At 51.2% G+C, this 23,979-nt stretch overlaps 1 protein-coding gene across 8 annotated transcripts in view; it reads right to left on the bottom strand.

Moving 5' to 3' along the window:
* Positions 1 to 21,383, bottom strand: part of CADPS (calcium dependent secretion activator) — a gene marked incomplete at its 3' end in the record, with an annotated part of 218,948 nt that extends 197,565 nt beyond the window's left edge. For all 8 annotated transcript variants that reach the window (XM_082004650.1, XM_082004652.1, XM_082004653.1 and 5 more), the window contains exon 1: positions 20,885 to 21,383. In XM_082004650.1, the coding sequence (XP_081860776.1) occupies positions 20,885 to 21,259 (375 nt within the window). In that variant the 5' untranslated portion in view covers positions 21,260 to 21,383. The remainder of the gene's footprint in view (positions 1 to 20,884) is intronic.
* Between the last annotated feature and the right edge of the window lie 2,596 nt (positions 21,384 to 23,979).

Genomic DNA, 23,979 nt, shown 5'->3' with positions numbered 1-23,979 from the left:
GGACAGAAGGGCAAGTGACACCATTAAAGCCCACATCGCATCTCAAAGTCCTTGGAGGGAAGGGAAAGTGGTACTTCATATTTCTATAAAACAATTAGTATTGACAGAACAGACTATAATACAGCACTCAACCCAGAAGAGTAATTAACTATCAGGGCTTGCTTACTGGATGCAGATAGGAAGCAAGGAGGCAACAATCAGAGAGCAAAAAGGCAAGCCAGGCACATGGATTTGCTATAACGAGGTATCGACCCACAAGCCCTCCACGCAGGTGTCTGACGAGACATCATATACGCCGCCGCATTGAGCGCCGGAGCATCCCCAGCGCAGCCGCTGGCATCTCCCGGGCAGGGGAAGAGCGAGAGCACAGCACCGACTCGGGAGCGCCTTCCCCGCACAGGCTGTGCTCGGCCTCTCACCCCCTTGTCTTGGTCTTTTTGTGCCTTAAATAAGAAGGTGGCTATAAGCCAAGCAGAGAGCTCCGGCCACCAATGGCATTAGTGGTGGAAAAGTACCACCAGTGTAGGATGATGCCTGGGAAGTTATCTGCAAGATACCACATACCATTAAATACTTTTCCACCAAAGCTCAAGGCAACTGGTTTCAGCACCCTTCTAATTTACAAATCTCTGAATAATCCTAGAGACTGAAGCCTTGGGGACAGCTGGGGCTGCTTGCACACAGGTTCGGCCTCATGGTGCTTGGCTTTAAACATCTTTGGAGAGAAGAGATTTGCATCTCATTTGGGGTCCAGCAAAAAAGGACATTAAGTGCCCAAACCTTCAGTGTTTCTCCCTCCAAAAGAGAGAGGTACTGCGGATCCATTTCTAAAAGGCTCAGGAAAATGCACCTAAAAAATAGGCTTTTCAATAAACTTAGTAATAGCCCTCTAAGCCTGCTCTTCTAAGGAGATATTAATAAGGTCACTGGTGCTCTCTACGAAAGGAGGGAACCATGGGGGAGGAGCACATCCCTCCACACCAGCATCACGGCACCAAGAACATGGGGTACAAGGCACCACACTCCAATGCCCGGGCCAGGGATTTGGGTGGGTATCCACTCAGTACCCACCATGCCCTCGGGTAGCACTATCCCACCCCTGGGACACACCAATCCCTTGCTCTACCTTCTTCCCAGCTGCTGGGGAAAGCATCCTGGCACAGACCATCACTTTGCAGGCAGGTGAAGCAGAAGCAAATGGCACATCTCCTTCGAACATGAGCACTTTCCTCTCACCTCTCCTTGGCTCCCCTCTTCCCTTTCTCCCCACTTTTGCCACCAGTTTCCAGCACGGACTGGTGATGCCCCTCTGCAAGGCAGCCGAAAACACGTGGAAAACCAGTCCATGTGAAGCCAATGCATTTATACCCACGTGTGTACTTCCGGCAAACAGCTCACAAGTTGGGCTGGCAAACACGATGGAGTACGAGAAACAAAACTCTTTCCTGCTCTGAAGTTTCGAAACGATTCAGCAGGCTTTTTCATACCAGGGAAAAAGCTGGCGCTACGCGTGCAGCGAGGAGCAAATGCGTACCAGCTCCATGTGTGGCCCCAGAGGCAGAAAACCGACTTCTGCAGTGATGTAAGCGATTGCTTCATCCCTGATATTCCCAAGATGAGGGGAGGAACTCGCCCAGCAAGGGTTTCACAGGGCCACTACGCTTTCCTGGGCGTGGGGGCCAAGGCACTGTAATGACGAAGGGCAGCGAAGGAGCCAAAAGACATCAGGCATTGCTGGGCCAGAGCGAGTACCAGAATAAGTCATTCTCTCCGGCCTGCCCAAACTCTCACAGCACGGTTATATGTTTGTCTGAGAAACAGATCTGAATTTGGACGCAATGCTAGTATCTGGATATCGACACTCTGAACAAGCTGGGTAAGGAAAGCAAGACTGCTGCAGAGTCTGCTGCAAGCGGTTTAGGACAGGAGACCTGCTGGGAGACAGGAGTTTAGCAGCCAGACTTTCCAGAAACCAAAGCTGCAGAGACCTCGGGGTCAAAGCCATGACTCCTCTCAGCCAATGCCAAACCTCATACAGCAGCTGAGAGCAGCAGGGTCTCCCCTGCCACCTTCTGCTGACAGCAAACCCAAGAGGGCAGCCAGGAGAACGTCAAGGATGCAAATACAGCATTAAGGTTTTGGACACAGGGTTTTTAAGGCAGGAATCCTGAAGAGCCTTTCATCACGCTCCCTGTACAAACGGGACATGGCACTCACACCAATTTGCTATTGCTGTACACACCATTTCACTCATTTGAGCAACAGCACCCACTCCCAGGCGTTCTGGTGGCAGGGACACCAGGAGGATACCAGGGAGGGAATAATTCATCTTCTAAATAATATCACTAAGTCAAATAATCTCATCAGCTCTGGGGAATCCTGGCTGGGTTCTGAAGTCACAGCAGCTGTGGACAGATCGTGCCACAGAGCTGTTGCCATGCAGATGACAGAATCCTTTAAAAGCAGAACACTTTTCATTTCTTCTCTTCCCAAAATGCCATTGTCAATTCCAATACACTAGGATGAGAAAGCCTTGTTTTCACTGGAATATTCCACCAGCAACCACCTTTGCACTCCTGCTCCATGCAGCATTAACAAAGTAAACCAGATCTTGGCCCCTGTGAAAACTATGTGATTTTTTGCCACTGACAAGTCACTGCTTTACCTCACCTCAATGTCCCAGCTTGTACGCAGAAGCGGCGCCTGTTTTCACAACACAATTAACCGAAGCAGCAGGTAACAGCCAACACACAACTCCTGCCAAAACAAATGTGCTGGTTTCATCTTGGGACCTATTCCTCTGCTGATAGAGCTCGATATTGCTCCACCAGCATCAATGAGCAATGAGCTGGGCAAAGGAAATCACAGATGAGTAAAAATTGACAGCAACAAACCAAAACACCCTGGTCCTGCTGCAATAGTTGATAGATCATATTTAGGTACCCAAGCAGCTCTAAAGGAGAGGATAAAGGAAGCCAGCAGGATATGGAATAAAAATTGGCAGTTGCAATTCTGGTGCCAGAAAGGCAGTGGGGCAGGACCATGGCTGGATGGCACCAAGGGCAGAGGCAGCTCTAAGGCACTCAGGTCCATCCCACACTACAGCAAGCAACTCTCTCTCACTCTCTCCTCGTGCAGATGATGTTAGGAAGGGAAGAAATCAGGAATCATTACTGTGCCACAATTCTGAAATACTTTCCCAGTGTAGGCAAGAAACTGCTCCCATCACAAAAAGTCTAATTTCAGTGTGCGTGTGCATGAATGCACAAGGTAAGGACTAAAAATAGAAGTACCCTATTTCTATGCATCGAGTCAGCAGGTACAGAAACAGCGTAAACAGTGATTCAGCAGCAGCCTGCATGATGCAGAAGGTTGTTTCCTTGCCTCTGCCTCTTCGTTTGCAGCCCTTCCCACCTCAGCTCCGTCCCCGACTCCCAGCAGCTCCCATGCCTGCAAAGCCCAGGTCTGCCTTGCAAAAACACCCCCAACCCCATGGGGCCAGGGTAGACCTGCCAGCCACAGGCGACTGGCGGGCTGCTCTGCTCCCTCGGGAAGGGCGTGATGTGGGGTGCCTGCAAATGCCCTCCAGGCAAGGTCCAGCTCCCAAGAGCAAGCACGTTTATACAACTTCTCTGTCTACAGCAGTTTTTCTAGTGCAAAGTCTACATGCAACCATAATTGTTTTGCTATGAAAATAGCAGCATAATTCACGTTTCTGCTACTTCTTCATTCAGCTTATGAGCTTTGTATCTACACATCTTATTCATCCAAGCCAAGTATAAAAAAGAGGCACAATGTAAAACCATAGCGTATGGTTGCCATCTCTGGTGCAAAGTAGTGCTGTGACTCCACAAACACCCCTGATAAATTGCACAAGATGACATCAAGGACATTTTTCAAGTCCTGTGAGATTTGCTACATAAACAGCCACGACCTTGTACACATGGTTTCAACAGGGACAAGTTGTTTTTTGCTGGTTCTCACCCCCAATTTTTTCATTAATGTTTGCTGAGAAGCCAGAAGGAGGAAGCAGATATATGAAAAAGAGAAAGACTGGGGAGTAGAAACATCATCTTTCATCTACCTTACATTTTCTAAAACTGAAATTTATCTCTTCAAGCAGAGAGAATGAAAATATTTCAGAGCCTTCCCAGCACCTGAGGGGCTTTGCTGGCTTTGAAAGGGTGAAGAAAAGCCTCCCAAGCACCTACCCACCCTATACCAAGCATGGGGTGAGCAATTCCTCCCTCCAGCCCCCAGATCCCTGGGGCTAATGTGCTCCTTTCTCCTTTAGCAGACTATGCTCTCCGCTCAGTTGCACCATCTCTCCCAAAGGCACCAGCATTGTGGGGAAAACCCCCAGTCCTGCTATTTAGTGATGCTGATGCTCAGCAACTTCTGGCTGTGGCCCCGCTCAGCATCACTGCCCCGTCCAAGCCATGCAGCACCCAGTGGAGATGCCACCAGCCCCGGGGGCTGCTCCTATGCCCTGTTGTCCCACTATGAGCTCCCCCGTCTTTGCATGGCAATGCCAGCTCTTGGCCAGGACAGGGACGAGGGTCAGTCACATAGGGCTGGCTGGTCCCATGGGTCACCTGGGGACGTCTGGCCATAGCACCCATGTAGCACTTGTCTTTGCTGGATTTTTTTTTTTTCTTGCTTTAAGAAAGTGCCTGTTTTTTAAGATTCCCCACACCCCCCCCCCAAAAAAAAAAAAAAAAGCTGATTTAACCAACAGCACTGAGAGGCAATCTACATAAACCCTGCTGGCCAGGATGCCCAAATCAGGATGCACCTCCACAATAACAGCCTTAAAAACCTTCTGGGTTTTGTTGTTATTGTTACTTTTCTGGTCAAAAGACGTACAGCCAGCAGCATCACCAGGCAGACAGGAACACTTAGAACACGGGACATCCTCTGCATCCACCCCACGGCCTCGCATTACATGCCCTGGGCACCCACTGCCTCACTCCTGGTGTCTGGGGCTCCCTAGGGTGATGCAGGCAGGGCAGTGGGGAGACCATGTCCCCACATGTCCCCCAGACATGATGCAGAGATGCTAACCCAAAAGCACAGTCTGTGCCCCTGTGTTGAGCACGCCACAGCCCGCCTGACACACCACTTACCTGCTACTACCTCATGCAAAAATGAATAAATAATAATCGAGCTATTAAAATCAGGGGAGCCGCCATTACATCCTGTGCTGGTTTTGTCTGGGATAGAGTTAATTTTCTTCATAGTAGCTAGCATGGGGCTATGTTTTGGATTTGTGCCGAAAACAGGCAGATAATACAGGGATGTTTCCGTTACTGCTGAGCAGTGCTGACACAGAGTCAAGGCCTTTGCTGCTCCTCACCCCACCCCACCCGCGAGGAGGCTGGGGGGCACAAGAAACTGGGGGGGACACAGCAGGCACAGCTGACCCCACTGACCAAAGGGATGTTCCATACCGTGTGGCGTCATGCTCAGCGTATAAAGCTGGGGGAAGAAGGAGTAAGGGGGGGACGTTTGGAGTGATGGCGCCCGTGTTCCCAAGTCACCATTACACACGATGGAGCCCGGCTTCCCCGGAGATGGCTGAACCCCTGCCTGCCGATGGGAGGTGGTGAATGGATTCCTTGTTTTGCTCTGCTCGTGTGCGCGGCTTTTGCTTTACCTGTTAAACTGTCTTTATCTCAACCCATGAGTTTTCTCACTTTCACCCTTCCGATTCTCTAGCCCACCCCGCCGGGGGAGTGAGCGAGCAGCTGCGTGGGGCTTAGTTGCCGGCTGGGGTTAAACCATGACACAGGCGCAACTTTCAGAGTCGTTTTTCTGTCATGTGAGGGATGACGGTCCTTTGAACAAGTAAGTATTACATGTAGCCAGCATGCCTCTTAATGAAGGACAAAAATATCATTGAAGGGTTTTCCTGCACAACTTTGACTTACACCCACACCATTCCTAGCCAGCATAATTGACCAAGAACAATTAAAGCACACAAGGATTTCACCTTAATCTCAGAATGGATTAAAGTCCTTTCTACTCTCACCTTGACATACTCTGAAGCCTGGATGATTTGCATCTTGACATCTAATTGAAATGAGGGCTGCTGCCTGACAGGCCTTAATCTTCTCAAAAACATGGTTGTGCCTCCCTCCCCAAAGCAAATATTTATCACAAGTTTCACCTTGAATATAGGTCACAGCATTGCAAAGCAAGTAATCAGAGCTGTAAAAAAAAGATACTGTCTAGGTAAAAAGAATAAATTCAAAAGGCACATCTGTTCTCCTGAGCCACAGCAAGGAAAGATTATTACCATTAGCACAAGGGTTATACAGCAAATGAAACAATTGGTTAAAGAAAAAAAAAAATCACTTATAGTGTCATCTTTCATCATTAAATTTTCAAGGAAAAAAATTGTGATTTGCTTAGTCTGAATATATACACAATGTAAAGAGACCATCTGACATCATTGAGGCATAACACCGCAAATAAATGGAGACGATTTGCCACACTACTGGAGCAGCTGTAACTCCCTCCCAGACCCGCAGCAATCAAACGAAAGGGCACAGAAATAGCAAGCCATCTGCTTCTTGCTGGCCACTGAATCTTGGGCATTCAGCTGATAGGAAAGAATCGGGGGTCTTACTCTACTCCTGGTCGCACGGGCTTAAACGGGGGGCAGCTGAGCTGTTACGCTAGTTTAAATGCCCATCTCTTGTTAGTCCCATTTTGCTTGTCCCTGCAAGCCTTTGCCATCACCACAGGTCAAACATCTGGAGGCCGCAGTTTGCACCAAGAGTGCCCTAAGCAAGGGCAGCCAGAACACAAGCATAGGCATCCAGAGAGCACCCGTGTGGAGCAGAGCCTCGCTTTGCAGACTCCCAGCAATGCAAAACCAGGCTCAGCACTCCAGGCCGCCTTCCTTTCATACAGCAGTTGGGTTCTGAGAGCATTAAAGGAAAGAGAAAAGTGGAGCAATAAGGCTGAAGATTTTCCTGTCCTGCTTCTGCATTACAGTGCTATTCTCCCTGCTGCACCCTCCTGAAGGATGGCAGCAGCAGTGACAAGCTCGGGATACGACCGAGGAGCAAGCTGGGGCCAAGCCACGCACTCCCTGGCATGGAATCACTGGGCAGCCTGCTGCCCACCTTCCCAAATGCAAACAGAGAGGAGGAAAGGGTGCACGGCTATTGTGCATGGAGGTGTTAAGATCTATATGAAGTCTCACGTGTGTAAATTAAACATCGGCTCCTTTTATCATAAAGTGCATACGACTTTTAAACATGAATTATGCAAGACTATTAACTGTCATCTTATAAAAGGGAGCAGCTGCAGAGGCTGCTCAGAGGACACAGCAAGTGCGGAGGGGCAGCCCGTGGGTGCTCAGTGTCTCTGTATGTCTGAGCTACAGCATGGCCACGCTCACCGGGTCTGGTCCTAGTGCTGATGGGGACCTGTGTGTCCTGCGCTAAGCAATTAACTCAGCGCCTCATAAGCCCTCACCGTCTTCCAGTGCTCTATGGAGGAAAGAGAAATATTTTCATCACCTTTTCATTGATGGCAGCTTGAGAAAGATCTGAAGAATTGTGCGAGCTTGTGAAGGAGCAAGCAGGGAGCTGAGCCTGTAACCTAGCCCAAACCCAAGCCCCCAGCGAGCACCCAAACCGCTGAGCTCTGCCTCCGCTGTCGCCTGGGACCACGAGGAACCTGAAACAGCAAACCCACTCTTGAGACCAGGGAGCTCCAGTCCCTGTTTCAGTTCAGTAATTTGCTCTTTGACTAAAGAGTCCCTGCACCTGGCTGGAGCCCACCAGTGAGCGTGCCAGCCCAGGGCACCGTCGCGAGTGCTGCCGGGCCGCAGGCAGGGCCGCAGGCTAGCAGCACGGCATACTCACCTGCCCTGAGCCCACGACATGCAGGGTGCTGCAGGCTGCTTAAAGCTCAGCCTGGCCACCAAGTCCTTGGCAGATGTGCTAAGGATGCTGGGGATAAGCTCTGGCCGTAAGTTACCTATGGGGTGAGAAAGTTTTGATAAAATTTTACATAAAATATGAATGTCTCCAATCAATACAGATGCTGTTAGGATTGAGTGGTGGGGCCGTACGCAGCTCGGAGGCGTTTTGGAACGTAACAGGTGCTGAAAGGGGAGGCACAGGTTGGTATTAAGACCAGTTTCATTTATTGTATATATTATGGACTTAGAAGAACAAACATCAAGTGCCATGATTACATTTACTGATGATTCAGAGTTGTGTGGGCTCCTCAATACACAAGAGGAGGGCAATAAAGTCCTGGGCAACTGTGAGCAAGCAAGCACCTCAGGGGATAATTAAATTAATTTGAGCTATGGAAATACCACACAAGAAGGCTAAAACATAAAGCAAATAACACCGAAAAGGACTTTGCACTCAGAGACAACCCCAGGCTACTGCTTGCTCCCAGTCGTGCATGCAGGGTGCCAGGCGCTGCGCAAGCACAAAGTCCACGTTGTCGCGGCCATCAGAGAGAGCAGCTAGGTGAGAACAGGTACAGGATACAAACAAAGCATTAAAAAAGCAGTCCCAGTGATATCAGTCATACATGGCCCCAGGCCAACACACTGTGGCTTTACAGAGGGCCATGCCATGCGGGGACCGCTGATGCAGCAGCTCCTGGGCCACCCTGGCAAAACAAATCCACGCAGGGGATCTCAGGCCACAGCGCCTGCCTTGCCTACCAACTCGCCGTCCCTATTACCAGTTCCTTCACAGACTCTTAACCATTGCTCTCCAACCCTGGATCATGTACCTGCCCCTAATTGCCCAGGCAGCCTTGCCACACTAACCAGCCCTGCCTCAGCTGCCTTGGGAGACACCGAGGCAGCTTGTCTGAGCCATCCTGCCCAGCAAAGGGACCACTGGCAGGGCATCGCAGCGCCCTTTGCAGGAGATGGGGCCCAACAGCACGTCGGAGCGAGACTGGGGAACACAGAGCATCTGGAGCAGAAACATGAGAAAGGACATGGGAGATGAAGTAAGAACTGGCAGAGCTGCCCAAGGCCCCAAAGGCAAGGAGAAGATGCTAAATTTGATGAGGTTGAGGAAGGGAGCCAAAGGAGGAATAAATAGAGCTAATGAGAAAACAAGGCATGAGCATTCAAAAACCTTTAACACACTGCTAAACAGCAATAAAAAGGCAATTAGAGTTCTGAGATGCATGGAGGGTAATTGCACGCACTATAAATAGGTGGTGGGAAGACTGTCCTGCTCAGCAGGATCTGATTCACTTTTGGGGTGACTTCTGCACAGACAGGAATATTCTGCTCGAGACAGAAGCTGAGAGAAGAGAGTTTGCAGAGAGATGAGATTACAGAAAGAATTTCTATCACACATCCTTCTGCATGAAGTATGCACCAAGCAGAAGCTTTACAACAGAGGCTTCAGAGGTCTGAGCTTGAGGAACTCCAAACAAAAGTTCAGCAGCAGAGATGTGAAATAGCCTTTGAAAAAAACGTCCATTTTATGCCAGCCAGCAACGTGTGTGGCACCGGGCTCCAGGTAGTTCAGTGGCTATCGCTATTGATGGAGAGACGCCCGAACCACGCTGCTCTCCAGTGCCTGTGGCGATCCTGCACTGCTCAGCTCATAACCCTTGCACGAGCATGTGCACACATGCTCCTGTAACAGCATTTAACAGTATGCAAAAAGAGGTCTAAAAGCGGAATTCAAATGCCAAACCCACTTGAGCACACTCCTCAAGCTGGCACCAGCGTGCTCTTTCTGTTTCCTGCCTGCGCCTCAGGTGTGTTCGCTCTGCTCTGCAGCAAGGAGCGCGACTGCTCCGCAGAGACGTAACCCCCTCCCCTGGGCTGGTGTAACCCTTGGGGGGATGCCCGTGTCTTGGCCACACAGGCTCATGGTAGCCAGTGCAAGCAGCTAGCTCGCTGTTTGAAGAACAAGCTCTCTGATGTCGTTCCCTGCCCAGCCTTCCCTCCCCACGCCAGCAAGCAGATCGACTGCTGCGCGGCACTCTCCCTGCCGGGCATGCGGCTCAGGTCGTGGGGGAATGTGCTGTGAGAGATCCTGGGGAAGAATGAGCCCTCAGAGCAGTCAAAACCCATGAGACCCCAGCTGAAGGTAGGGCCAGGGTCTCTGCAGCATCGCAACCAACAAGAGCAGAAGGCACTACTAAAGTCCAGGGAACCCGCCAACGAGCAGAAATTATACCGTGCAGATCCCTGGCTAACATAAACCACCACTGCATGATTAACTGGAGTTTTTTTGAGGACATCAGTTCTCTCGAGACAGCTAGAGGCTAGAAAAGTACTATTTTCCACCACCCCTCCATGGCCCCAGGCCATGCCTGCTGCAGACCAAATGGGAGATGGAAAAGGAAAACACAGAGGCACCGCGGAGCTGTGAGCAATCCCTCCTCCCTGCCCTGGCTCCTTCACAGATACCCTTCTGGAGGGGGCAAATTTGCAGACTGAAGCACCAAAGTCCCGAGAACGGGCAGGAGCAAAGCTGTTACTTCCCAGCTCCAAACTCCCCCGGCCAGGCCTGGTGCCCATCCCAGCTCCCTGCTCCTTCCCACCACAGAGCATCGGCATCGATTCAGACTCGGGAGCTGCTCTGCCCTCGCAAACGACTGAGCATACACAAAGTCTCTGCAGTCCTAACTCCAGCTAGCTCTTGGCTATGCACCAAAAAACAACCCCGTGCAGCTCAGACAGCTGCACGTCCCCAGATAACAGTAGCAGATGGCTTCTGCCTAGAGGTCTTGCGGGCAGAGAGTGATCTGCGGTGCCGTTGGTGGGAGGCACAGCACTGGTTTTCACAGCACACACCACTGGCGGGTCACGCAGCCTCCGTCCGCGGCTGAAGAAGTGCTGGCTGTGTCCTTCTTTCATCCTTGCATTGTCACCATGCAGGTAGCAAGGCAGCTGGCTCCTGCTGCGTCACCCCATTAGCTTCCTTCCGAGGCAGCAATGAGTCTGTCGTCCCTGGTTGCAAGAAGGGTGGGAGCAGTCTGCTAAGAGGGAGGGGAAATCTGGGGGTATAGGCGATAAAAGCAGACTTGGCACGTGCAATATGCAAAGCATTTGCGTCCTCTTGCTGAATCAGGAAAGGGTATTTGGCATCTTAGAGAAAATTTGCCTTTTGCTCGATGTTCTGCTTGTGTGATGCCCACATCACCTTCCGGCTGCCTAAATCCTCTGCTGCTGGGGTGCGAGAGCAACTGACCCTCCCCATAGCTCACCAGGCAAAGTGAAAGCCCCTTTTTGCAAAAGCTAGCCCCTGTCAGCATCAACAGCAGTCCCAACAGAACTTCAGAACAGCTTCACTTAATTGCTCCCAAGTCATCCAATGTTTTCTGTGCCTAAAACATAACCCCGCTCTCCTTCCTGGCCCCCAGCCATCAGACAGGGACATCTGAGGGGAGCGCCGAGTGGCACATGGGCTGCATCTGGCTGGCTGCTCATGGAGGAGCTTCTCCTTCCACAGCCACCCACACCAACCACATGCCCAAGTTGGCCCAAGCAAGCCCAGAAACCTCTTCTCAAAGTGCCCTTGTAGTATTTTGGTTTACTTGACCAACTGGCTGGACAGGACTCCTCCAAATCTCTCCTTGGGATAAGAGTTTGCTTCCACACAAAGCACCAGTTGGGACAGTGAGGTCATGTACAGAAAAATGCATTCTCTTATATAGGAGGGAAAAAAAAAAAAAGGTTTTGATTCCAAATCTGCCTCCTTGTTATACTAACATCGTATCTCACTCCAGTGAGCATGGTACTGTATTTAGGAGCATTAGTTTATGTTCCCTCTGACAGCCAAATATCAAACCAAAGTCCCTTTATCTCACCAGGGTGCCACCAGCCAGGCAGCTTGTCCCCTCCTGTTCCCAGATGGAGCCTGTACATCGTCTGTGACTCTCCAGGCTCTGAAATGACCCTTGTGCATGCACACCCACATCACTCCCAAAAGAGGCAAATCACCGCCCCTCTCAGAGTGGTTCCAAGGAAAGCAAGGGGGTGGTCCCTGCGATATGGAGGTGGGGAAGGCTGTGTGTTGGGGTGCAGGATTTTACCATCTTAAGCACCCCAATATGCCATGGACATCTCAGGGCAACACCAACTTAGCATCATCTGGACTGGTAACATGATAAATTCCTCAGGAAAGGGAGAATCGCTTCCTACAGGAGTTGGCATGCCCTGCAAACCTCATCGATTGCAAACACACATTGTAACTAATAGACATCAGTGGTTACTACAAACTTACAGGATCTGCAAACTCCCAGTGCTATCCTCTCCAGCTCAGTGGGTGCTCAGGATCAAATTCAGATGCTACAGCAGACACCGCTGATGCTCTTCACAAGGCAACGTGGGAGGCTGTTTCAGTAAGACATTTCTTAACAAATAGCTGCTTCTATCAGTAGTTCCTCATGGTGTTAGCCGGGAAAACAGCCTTTCCTCCCTATTACTTTCCTCTCCTGTGCCAGACAGACAACTGGGAGCCAAACTACCCGCTTTGAGCCCCGCTCCGAGAGACTGAGCTGTGCCTGTTGCACACCACAGTGCTGCAGCAGCTCTGGATGCAGGGCTTCTTTCTCCTGCAGAAGTACGTCAGGCAATGAAAACATCCAAAAAAGTGCTGCTTTTCCACTGCCAAAAAGTTCATTGAGCTTTCTCCCAGCCAGGGGAAGGATCTTAGTGGAAGACAAACAGCAGGTGATGGGCTTGAATGGACAGAGTCATTCTGCTCCATGCTTGTACAGGATCAGATCCAGTTCATACCTGGTGCTCATTCTAAATCATCAAGTGTAGATCTAAATCCCACCTGAAAAGGGAGCAGGAGGTGGAAACAGGGGGTCTACAGACAAAGCTAGACCTGAAGACTGTTGCATCATATTCTGAAGACAAAGAGTGCCCTGCCCTTGGGTAAATGTCACTATAATTTAGCACATGAGGTCAAACAAGGCCACTGCTGGACCATTAGCAGGCAACCCTGGTTGCCAGGGTATTTGTACAAATGCATTGTGGCATCAGCCCAAAGTCCTACCGAAGCCAGTGGGGTTCCTTCCAGATCTGCACATTGCATCTCCAGTCCCTAAAGATAAGCACTGCAGCACCATCATTAAAAAACAAACAAACAACTACCCACCCTTTGGGCTAGGAATAACATAACTAAATCTAGATTTCATTAAATTTTTTCATCAGACTTTAACGTTTGGGTGTGGGCAGATGCTCAGCACTTGAACCTTCATGGTTGTATGACCGTCCTGAAACACATGGGTCAAGCCACTGAGTTGTATGGCCCAAGTCATCAAGTTGTGTGTCAGGGCAGTTTTCCAAGCCCTTCAGGCTGAATGTGGCCTCTACTAATGTCCCCTCACAAGGGTCATTATATACCTCAGGCTACTAAAAGTCCAAGCTCCCAACCTTACTGTGAGGTAGGTAGACAGATTTTGAACTATGACAACTACAAACATGGCATCGCTTACCCCAAGCTGAATCAACATTTGCATGACATTTTGACTCAGGTGTTTAAATTCTAGAAAATGTATGACTTTATCAGCCTGAATCACAGACAAACAATACCAAATATTATCACTTAAAAGTACCTTTTCAAACAATTTCACACATTCACATCAAACACTCAGTGACTGCATTTATATCTCGTTTTTAGAATGATGCCCACCCAATCCAGAAGGAAACCCAGTCGAAGCACCCCAAGTATCCTGTACCCACAAATAACTTCTTCCAAAGCAAGCGCCAGGTTAGGATGCTCCATGTATTTTTTTTCAGTACCAAAACAGGGAAACTCCCTAGGAACCTGCCATCTCTTGCATCTCCTCCTTCCCCGCCTCATTAAGACACAGCTGGACCCTGCTGCTGGACCTCAAAGCATGCCCTACAAGAAGGGTGGCCCAATTCTGACCTGCTGGGAGCTGGTGGTGCCACCTGCTGTGTGGAGCAGCCAAGGCGAGGAGATGAACTGCTTGCCCTCCTGTGCCCGCACCACGGTCTCCAAGCATTGGGGAGCGAGATGTCACCTTCACTTGCACCTCACCCTGCTGTATTTCCAGGAAGGGAAGATCTTTGAGGGCCCACCCATCAAACCCCATCTCTGAGGAGCCACCCATCCTTCTGGGTGACAGAGAGGACCTGCTCACCACCATGGAAGGTCCCCTCATCTGCTGTTTTAAGGGAATTCTACTGTTTTAATTAGTCTTCATTTTTAAAGACAAACTAAAATATACATGGTTCCTAGAGATCGCTTTGTGGGTAAAACCCTGGTACTGCTGAAGCAACTAGCTGAATTCACATCAACACCAACCAAGCAACAGCTTCATTGATTATATTATATTGATTGGTCTTAACATATTAATCAGGTTTACATAATTAAATAGAAATCAGGTGTTTACTTGTATCCCCCTGGACTAAAGCATCAGCAGTAGCTGTGATGGGTTTGTATGCAATCACTGCTAGTGTTGCGATGGCTGGGTTCTTCCTGCTAAATCACCCTAAAAACAAATTAAATACTTCTCCAGCTAACAAAAAAATTACATAGGGAAATGACTTGCTGACCGCTTCCCACTTAGGTGAACAGAGAACGACTGACTCATCATTCAGCAGAAGGAATTACAAGTTGTGCAAAAGGCAAAGTGCTTCAGGGAGAGCGTCTAGACTACGCAAAGCAAGGCCATAAATAATACCTTTTGGAAACGACGGGCTTTAGCAGGGGTTGGAGCTGCACGATCCGGTGAGTCTTCTTCACTCTTAGTTCATAACATCTCTGACCTGAGAGGTGCCACCCACAATAACTGAATCATCCGGCTACGGATCAGGAACTGAGAAGTTTTACAACAGCCAAAGACCAAGCTCGCAGCCTATTTAATTACCTGCTTCCCAATCCAATAAGCTGCAAGTATATAAATAGCCAAAGTATGACAAATATTTAATATCTGCTAGAATTAAATTAAGGCACTGGCAAAATAAATGATAAATGTTTTAACTGAAAATAACCGTTTTCTGCAGATTCCAAACAATTTGAGCACAATGATCACATTCTGCACTCCACATTGCTAAGGAATACCGCATCTCGGATGCGCCAGACCTTCTTCCCCACAGCAATGTCCTCCAAGCAGCAGGTTCACCTTCACTTTGGGGTTGGCACAGAGATGACTGCCCTAGCTGAGAGCCCAGCCACAGCACAGGTCTCATCTGATGGTGGTGGTGGCCAGTGCCCACAATGAGCCAGATCAGCAGTGCAGGCAGTCCCCGCCTACTCTTCCAGGCTTCTGCGGGTGTAGCTCTAACAAACCCCTTGGCAAACCCTGCTAGATGGTGTTGAGCTCTGCTGCAACTACACAGCTGTGCACAGGGTCCAGCTCGTGCTTGAGACCTGCCTGGACCTCACATCTCCTTAAATAGCACTAGAGAGCAACCAAGGAACAGACAGAAAACAAGTACAGCATCATCTTTACCTTTCACCTCCTGCAGAGCTGAGAAAACCACACCTCCAAGGGTTTCTTGGGGCCAGCAGGGCAGGAGCTGACCATAACATCACAGTTCCTCCAGCAGAAAGCTGCTAAAACAAGTCCCAACACCACCTGAGTCACAGTCTGTCCCAGAAGAACAACGTGTTGGTGGTTTTAGGAGAGAACTTGTGTAAATATGGCATGAGAGTAACAACCCAACCCATGATAGGGAAGAAGTATGTGATTATTTGGAAGGTTGCATTAGCTTTACTATGTTCCTAACTGTTGTAGCATCTGCATGCATGCCAAAATGGCAGAAATTTGATATTTTAAGATGCATTGTAACCAATTTAACAGCATTTCTGATCCCTCACACCTGTTCTGCATTAAGCACTGTGCTTAAATCAATCACTATTCAGCAAAGCACAAGCTTAAGTGCTTTGTTGAATTTGACAGAGAATTTTGCTAATGCACCCAACGTCATCCCACAGGCTTACACAAGGACCCAAATCACAAGCCACTTCTCCTAGGAGCAGCTCTGGTAATCTGCAACTAAGCTGGAACTTTTTTCATCCCCCATTTATCCCACTGGGAACTGATTTACTCTCCCATGTGCCACCTGCCTGCTCCCTCTTTCTGTGGGGAGGAAAACAGGTGATGGCAACCACAACTGCAGTGATACCTGACCTAACATGCTCTCCCCATTTTATCTCCTAACGAGTTCTTCCTGCTGCCCCTTTCCCAACAGGCATTTTCAAGAGGCTGGTGATAATGTGGAGAAGATCTCCCAGCTTATGCTATTTTGAATGAGCAAATGCCGACTCCTGGGTTGTGCTATGCCTTTTGGCTGCCGTGCTTTGGAGGCATTTAGCAAGAGGTAAACACCCTTGGATGTGGGTTATGGTCTGCATTGCCACAAACACATACATGTTGCCCGACTTCCCCAGGCTGCCGGCTGAGCTCCCCTCCCAGAGGCTTCAGGCAGCTGGGATCAAGCAGGGAGAGGCACAGAGCACGGCCGGTCGTCTCAAGTCTACTTCCAACAAGTCTGCGTGAGCTAGAGAAAAGACTAAATACATCCTGGGCCAGCAATTACCAAGCTAAATGCCATCTGGGGTACTAAAACACGTTGTTCTGAGAGCAACAGAGCTGGCAAAGCCGCTTTCCTCCTGAGCTGCATCGCGAGGCTGGAGCCTTTGGTGTCCGGCAAGGCGTAAGCCCCGATGGCAGCTTTTCCTCCCAGGCCACACATTCAGTAGGTCTCTTGCTCAGACTCCCCAGTGTCCAGTAAGGGCTGCTTGCACACTGCCACCTTCCTCCCACCTGAGGTAGGACATAAATACGGATCTCCCTGTTTTCAAACTTTTAAGGGACGAGTATCTTGCAGACCACTCTCCGCCTGTCAAATGTGCCTGAAATTCCATGGTGGCTTAAAAAAGAAATCCAAGAAGGAACTAGGACACTACAGGCAGGTATCTAACAAGCCTTTTTTTTTTTTCCCCCTTAGGAAACAATGCTAGTGAGATGTAACTAAAAGAACTTACAGGTAGACATCACAGATGTGTAGTTACTCACGTGAAGCCTTACCACATAAGCATCAAGATAAAACTGAAGCAGAGGTGCAGTAAAAACAATTTTTACTCTGCTGCTGAAATTTCTGGGGTGTCAGGATCAGAAAGATACCAGCTCTATATGGCATTTGCTTGAACTCATCTCGCAATCTGAAACAGTTTGTTACTGGTGTAAACAAGCAACTCTGTCATGCCCACATGCAGCATATACCCGGCTATGCTGTCTGTTCACACATTTCCACTGCCCTCTTTATACATACTGCTCTCATATACATTATAAATCAAACTGCATGTAATTATCTTTCTGTTGCAACAGTACCTTAAGTACACACTTCCCCAAGGTGGCTCATGAGCACTGTTAAAACACCAGGCTGCATTTTCCAGCTCCCGAGCACTACACACAGGCGTGCTGCTACACAACCGGTACCTGCGGTGCCTGGGGTTTACACTGCCGAAATGCGTAGCCCCCGGGGCTCGGAGTACCGGCCAGCTCTGATACAGCAGCGCTGCGGGATCAAGGAGGGAGGATTACACACCTCAGGGGAGGTACCGCAGGGATCTTCAGTCCAGGCAAGAACTTCAGTGCTGCAACTGCAACAAAATCAATTGCTTGCTTTTCCAAGAAAATTGCAAAGAAGATGATGAAGCTGCAGAAGCAGCCCAGGCTCCGGGAGCTATGTGGGGGCTGCATGCAATGCAGCGCATCTCAGGCCCTGTGGTCCTCCCGTGGAGATGGGCTGGCTCCTACCAGGTAACCCAGAGATGCCGGGTCATGCCAGGCAGCTGGTGTGCAGGACGACAGCCTCGCCTGCACAGCCATGGTCACCCTGCTCAGGCTGTGCTCGGAGGTGACAGCACCTCCTGTGCTACAGGGAGAGCTGAGGGCCAGGTGAAGCCAGACCTCCTTCTCCTCCTCCAGCGCTGGGCAGGACCTGCTGAGCGGGGCTGGGGACAGGTCACCAGCCCTCACCGCTGCACAGCTCTGCCAGAACACCTCCGTGGTGCCTGCTCGGCACCTCCCTGATGCAGGCGTGGGGTCCGAGCAGCCCCATGCGAAGCCTGGCTGGTCCCCACGCCTCGGCAGAGCCCCAGCGGGGCTCCCAGGCGTCCAGCCCGTGGGCAGCGACCATGGCGGGCAGATCGGCAGGGTCAGGCCCTCACACCCCTGCGGGGCCCACTCGTGCAGTGGATCAAGCACCTCTCTCCGCAGCCCCTCCATCCAGCGCCGACAGAGGAAGGGGGAGCGTGGTCCGGTGTGCCGTCCCCGTGCAGTGCGGGGAATGCAAACCGCGGCGCTTGGGGGTTTTCTGCTTCCCATTTCTCCCGGGATGAAGCCCTTCCCTCACAAATGGCAGGCTGTGAGGGCGGAGAGGCAAATGACAGGTGGAGAAGGAAGCATTTTATCTCCCAGCCTGCTGATGGGGAAACTGAGGCAACAGCTCCCACCAGAGCAGGACCAAAACTTGGTTTTCTCCCACCTTTCTCGAGGAGCAAAATGCATTTGCTCCACCCTGATGTGACTGGGAGCATCTGTTATTGCCATCAGTGCTGAAGGCCCGCCGATACACGAAGCCCCCACAGAGACCACTCAACCTGGCAGAGCCACCATGACAGAAGCTCGGTACCCAAGAGGGAACGAGTCCCACATCTTCACCCCTCGGTCCCTCTCAAGCTAGAGCAGGAAGGGTGGGCTTTCCCAGAGGGATGTGTGAGGAAAGCAGAGGAGCACATGGAGTCCAGCAACAAACTCCAGGCTCTGGCAGTCCTTTGATTGACTTTAATAGGAGTCTTAGCTAAGGAAAAAGGACAAGGATTTACTCCCAGGAACCTGCACGGCAACTCAATATAGGGGTATACAGAACATGAAAACCCAGAATGAATCCACCTTTAAAAGGGTGAATTTAATTTGACGTGTGTTGTCAAGCTAAATTTAGTTTTCCCAATTCCATCTCACTGCAAAGTTTGAGAGGAGACAGTAAGCCCCCGCGACACACCCATTTTAGCTATCTGTATAAATAAGCCAGGCACATTTCCCTATGTTCTTCATTTCATAGATAATGGATTATTTCCTCCCAAGATCCTGTGTAACTACCCCATTCCCTCACGTATTGCTGCCAGTTTATAATTTTTCTCATTACTCTTCATTTCTTTGTTTCACCTGTACTTTATTCTCCCCTTTTCTCTCTCCCTCCCCTCTTACTATCCCTTCACAGTGCAGTATTTTGATTTCAGGGACTATGAATTGCCCTTCTTCCCAGCCACTCTTCTCTGGACCGCTAAGACGTTGCCTGCTCCTTTGGAAAAACTCCTTTTCAATCTCAGTTCACTTTTATGTAAGAAACAGTTGCAGGGCTTGTTTGTTTGTTTTAATTTCTACAAAACTAGCAATTACTTAAATTCCATCATCTTTCTCCAACACGAAGAAGTTGCACAGGAAACAAAAGCCAAGACGACTTTGAAAATCCACAATCTATTGAAAAGAGTTATAGGCAAAAAAAAAAAAAAAAAATCTCCAAACCTAGCTATATTTTCAGCTATGCATTTTGCTCAGCAAACAAAAGCAGATCATTCAACCTTCCAGCAACACCAGATTGTCCTATATTGCCTTTAAACTACATGCAGTACGGATACACTTTCCTACCTCCGTATGTTGCAATGACTAATAATAGTCCTGTGGTGTAGCAGAACTGAATGTCGTTTGCATCAATACATCCAGGAGTCTGTCTGACTTGTAAAGGTCATTTGTGAAAACAGAACAGTATCAAGGCTAAAACCGCAGCCTAAGAAACTCAACTGAAAACAGAGAAAAAAAATCGGCCAGCTGTTCCAGAGAGCTAGAGCCCATCACAGACCTAACTCTGGCTGCCACAGGGAAAAAGTTGGCTGCCTTTGAATGACAGGTGCCTGTGTCCGCATCCCAGCGAAACTTAACTTCTGCCCTGGCCCAGGGGCTTGTGCCTCAGCAGAGAAACAAGCTCCAAGACAGCTCCTCAGGATGGGCAGCCCAGGTGAACTACTCCTGCCCAGCCTCTGCCTGGAGCAGCGCGCGGCCCTGTCGCGGTGATGCACGCAGGGAGGAAGAGTCGGGATTGTGGTTGCGACTTTATCGCAAAGCTCTGCTGCCACGTTTTGCCGGGAAGCGTCAGGGAACTCACTGCACATAAACACTTGCAAGAAGTTTAAGTGAGAGTCAGTAACTCCCCAAGTCAGTGCCGGCACTCCCAGGGAGCAAACTTAGCAGTGAGCATGGAGTTGCAGAGTCCCTTTGCAGGAGGCAAGGGCACGTGCCTGGTGTTTGTTTTCTGGCAACATAACCCATTTTTCTCCTTTTGACAACGTTTAGATGGCCAACATCCCAAACTTCCCACATCCCCATGTTGTGTAACTAGGAGCAATGCCATATGCCAGCGCACCGGCTCCGTGCGGGAGACCACGGCGGGGAGCAGCACGGAGGGGTGGCTGGGGGAACCCCACCCGTGCGGGTCCAAGGTGCCCTGTGCCAGAATTGTCCTTGGGCTGCCCGGGCGGCTGTGGGCCAGGGGAGCAGGATGAAGGCAGGCGGGCAGGAGGAGAGGCAAGGGAGCGGGCAGGGATGCAAGCAGGAGGGCATTTAGGGGAGTGTGCAGGGGGGTAGGTAAGCAGCGGGCAGAAGGGCAGCTGGGGAAGTGGGCAAGGGTTTAGGCAGGCAGGAGAGCAGGCAGGAAGGTTGCTGGCAGGGGGTAGGAGAACAGGGGCAGGCAGGGAGCAAGCCAGGGGGTGGGTGATGGGGGTGCAGGCAGGGGAGCTGCCGGAGCAGGGCGCGGGCAGGGAGGCCGGGCCCGGCCGTGCGGGCAGGGTAGGGCAGGGCAGGGCAGCCCGCGCGGCGGTACCTTCTGCTGCCGGCGGGCCATGTCGGTGGGCTGCTTGGCATTGAAGGGGTAGGCGATGCAGCGCATGACGAAGACGTAGAGCTGCAGCTTCCTCTTCCTCTCCTCCTCCTCCCGCTGCAGCCGCTCCAGCTCGTCCTTCTCCTTCTCGCTGGCCACCGAGGGGCTGGGGCTGGCGGGCCGCGCCGCGCCGCCGCCTCGCCCGCCCGGCTGCAGCCCCCCGCCGCCGCCACCGCTGCCGGCCCCGCCGCCGCCGCCCGGGCCCTCGCCGGGGCGGCTGGGCGAGAGCCGTGCCGCGGCGGGCGCCAGCGGCTCCTTCCCGCTCTCCTCCTCCACCAGCTCCTCCGACTCCTCCTCGCTGGACGACGGGTCCAGCATCGCGGCAGCGGCTGGGCTCGGCCGGGGCCGAGCCGGCTCTGGGCTGCGCTGGCTCCGCTCGGCGCGGCTCTACCCGGCTCCGGCTCCGGCTCCGGCTCCGCTCGCCGCCGCGTCCGCGCGCGCCCCCGCGCCGCCCCGCCCCGCCCTCGCCCGCCCCGCCCCGTGCGCGCGGGCGCTGGCCGAGGTGCTGTACGGCGGGAGGCGAGGGAGAGAGCGAGCGCGAGAGAGCGGCCCCGCCGCGCATGCCCGCTGGGGGCCGCCGGGGCGCGGCCGCCGCCCGGGGCGCCGCCATGGTCGTCGCCTCAGGAGGGTTTCGGGGCGTGGAGCGTCGGGCCGGCGCTCGGGTGTGCTCCCGCCGGGGCCACCGCTGTGTGCTCAGTGTCCCCGCAGCCACACACAGATACCGCTGTGGCGGCGGTGTCCACGCAGGCACCGCTGTCTCTCGGTGGCCCCATAGCCCCACGCAGGCACAGCTGTGTCCCCACGGCTGCGTGAGCCACGCGAATCCCTGCAGACCTGAGGCTCTCGGCTAGTTTGCTTTCCACCAAGCGGCTCTTCCTGTGTCTCGACGCCACTAAAAGTCTTAATTGAAAAGCCACACTGCTAATAAATATTTCACCCGAGTCACTAAGTATTACATGTGTAATGATACCGTGGTGTTCTGCTTCGAAGATTACCTGGAGCGAGCTGAGGACTTCAGGAGCAGCTCTGAGGGAGGAATCAGTGAAGACGTCGTGTGTGTTCAATACTTTAATTTTCAGTGATTTTCAGATCTGATTGAGATTTCATTTGCGCATACGCGCGTATTTGTGGTGGGTGAGTGTTTTCAAGGTCTGTTTTTTTCTGCTCAATTAGCAGTGCTTCTTTTGTAAATGTCAAAATACCTGTCGCCTGTTATACATGTTAATAAATGTTTGTTTCACTTCTGGGGAGAATAGGTAAACAGCGATTCCCGGTGATGGGTCTGTGAGATTAGTTCACGGGAGGGGAGATGGGTGCCGCTTCAGACCACGCGTTTCGGGATTTTCACATCAGCTGGGCTTTCTGAGCTCCTCGCCTACTTCTAATTAAAAGCTCAGCGGAAGAGATGAGTCTGGAAAAACTTCAGGGCCCTGCATTTCTGAAAGCCACAAGAAGCGGCTGAAAAATTGGCGCAGAGGGGGAAAAATGTCTTTCCCCGTTTCTGTCAGCCTTACCTGCTGGAGTTGTGCTGTCCCTCACGCCCCGCGGGGCCGCGTGCCCGAGCAGCCACTCTCACTAGCTGGGCTCACTGCCACCGCCGTCGGACCCCCTTGTCCCACGGGGACGCCGGCAGCACAAGAGGGGCCAGTGGCCGGCTGTGGGGCAGCCCTGGACCCCGCGGGGTGTGGATGGGCTCCTGCAAGTGCCAGGTGCTGGCACGCACTGACACACCAGGCAAACACAGCTCCAGCCCTGTTTCACCTTCACACTCTTCTTGTTTGCATCACTCATGGGCAACTCTTGCAGTTTGCAACACTGCATTTTCTGCAACAGCACAGTGAGCAAGTCAAATAAATATTGTACATCAGACTGGTGATGTCTAAAACCAGAACAGCCACACAGCTCGCTCTGTCCGGCTACTGCTTTCTTCTGAGACCACCTCCAGAGACGGTCCTTTATTGCCAAGTTTCTCTGGACCTGCTGCCAGGACTGCCGATCCAACCCACGGGCTGACGAAAGCCGGCACAAGCCACCCCGGGATCGTACCGGGACAACACGCAGCCCGGCTGGCATTTGGGGATAAAGAGCATGACCTGAGCGCACGGTGCTGGTGCTGGCGGGCAGCTCGCTGTGCGAGCAGCAGTGCTGGCTGTAGGGCAGATGGTGCGGACGGCTGGCAGCGCGGGGCATTTTGCTACGTCTGCATCTTCCCGTCAGTCTGGGAAAGGGAATGACACAGGGTGTGGTGTTGGGATACAGAGGCTGGTACAAGCTGAGGCTAGGAAAAGGTTTTTCAGCCCCTCTCAGCCTTCCTCAATATCATTTCACTTCATGCCTCCCTATTTATTGTCTCCTCAAACAAACAAATATAAGTACCGTGATATCATTGCTGTGATGCAACTACCCCTCCTGGCCCAAGGGGCATGTCATGGGATGTCATATCATGTCATGTCGTGCTGCCAGTTGCTTGCGATGGGGACAGGCCATACAGCACATTTTGCCTGGCACATGGCACCTTAACATGACTAATGCAAGGATGACTACTACAAGGGTGATGGGAACATCTCAAAGATCTCCTCAGCAAAGTTCTCTTATTTTTTAAAGTCGCTTTTGAGTTTTTTAAAATTGATGCCATTTTCATATTATCCATCAGAAAACCTCATTGCCCTGATCCAGTTGTGCCAACTGTGAAGGCAGAAAAAAGAGAATCAATTACATCGGTGCCTATAATGTTGTTATCTATAAGTAATCCCACAACAGAGAAGAAGCCTTTGTCTTCGTGGTTTTCAAGAAAGAAATGCCCTTTATCGTACGGGAGAATGGAGACTTTTCTTTCTGTGACATGAGGCTGCAGGTGCTCTCTCCCATAACTGAGGAGGTAGATGTTCGAAAGCTGCAGCTCTCTGTCTTTCCTGGCCCAAACATGACAGCAACGAACTCTCTAAGATGATCAGAGGAAAATTGGACCATTTTTAATGAAAGGTTTTCTTTCAGTGGTGATTGATCTGAACCATTTAGGTAACTCTGCAGAGGTGGAT

Source organism: Phaethon aethereus (assembly GCF_964289735.1).
Source record: "Phaethon aethereus genome assembly, chromosome: 11".
NCBI lineage: Eukaryota > Metazoa > Chordata > Aves > Phaethontiformes > Phaethontidae > Phaethon > Phaethon aethereus.
The sequence above is the reverse complement of the archived record's forward strand: the minus strand, read 5'-3'. Positions and strand labels throughout refer to the sequence as shown.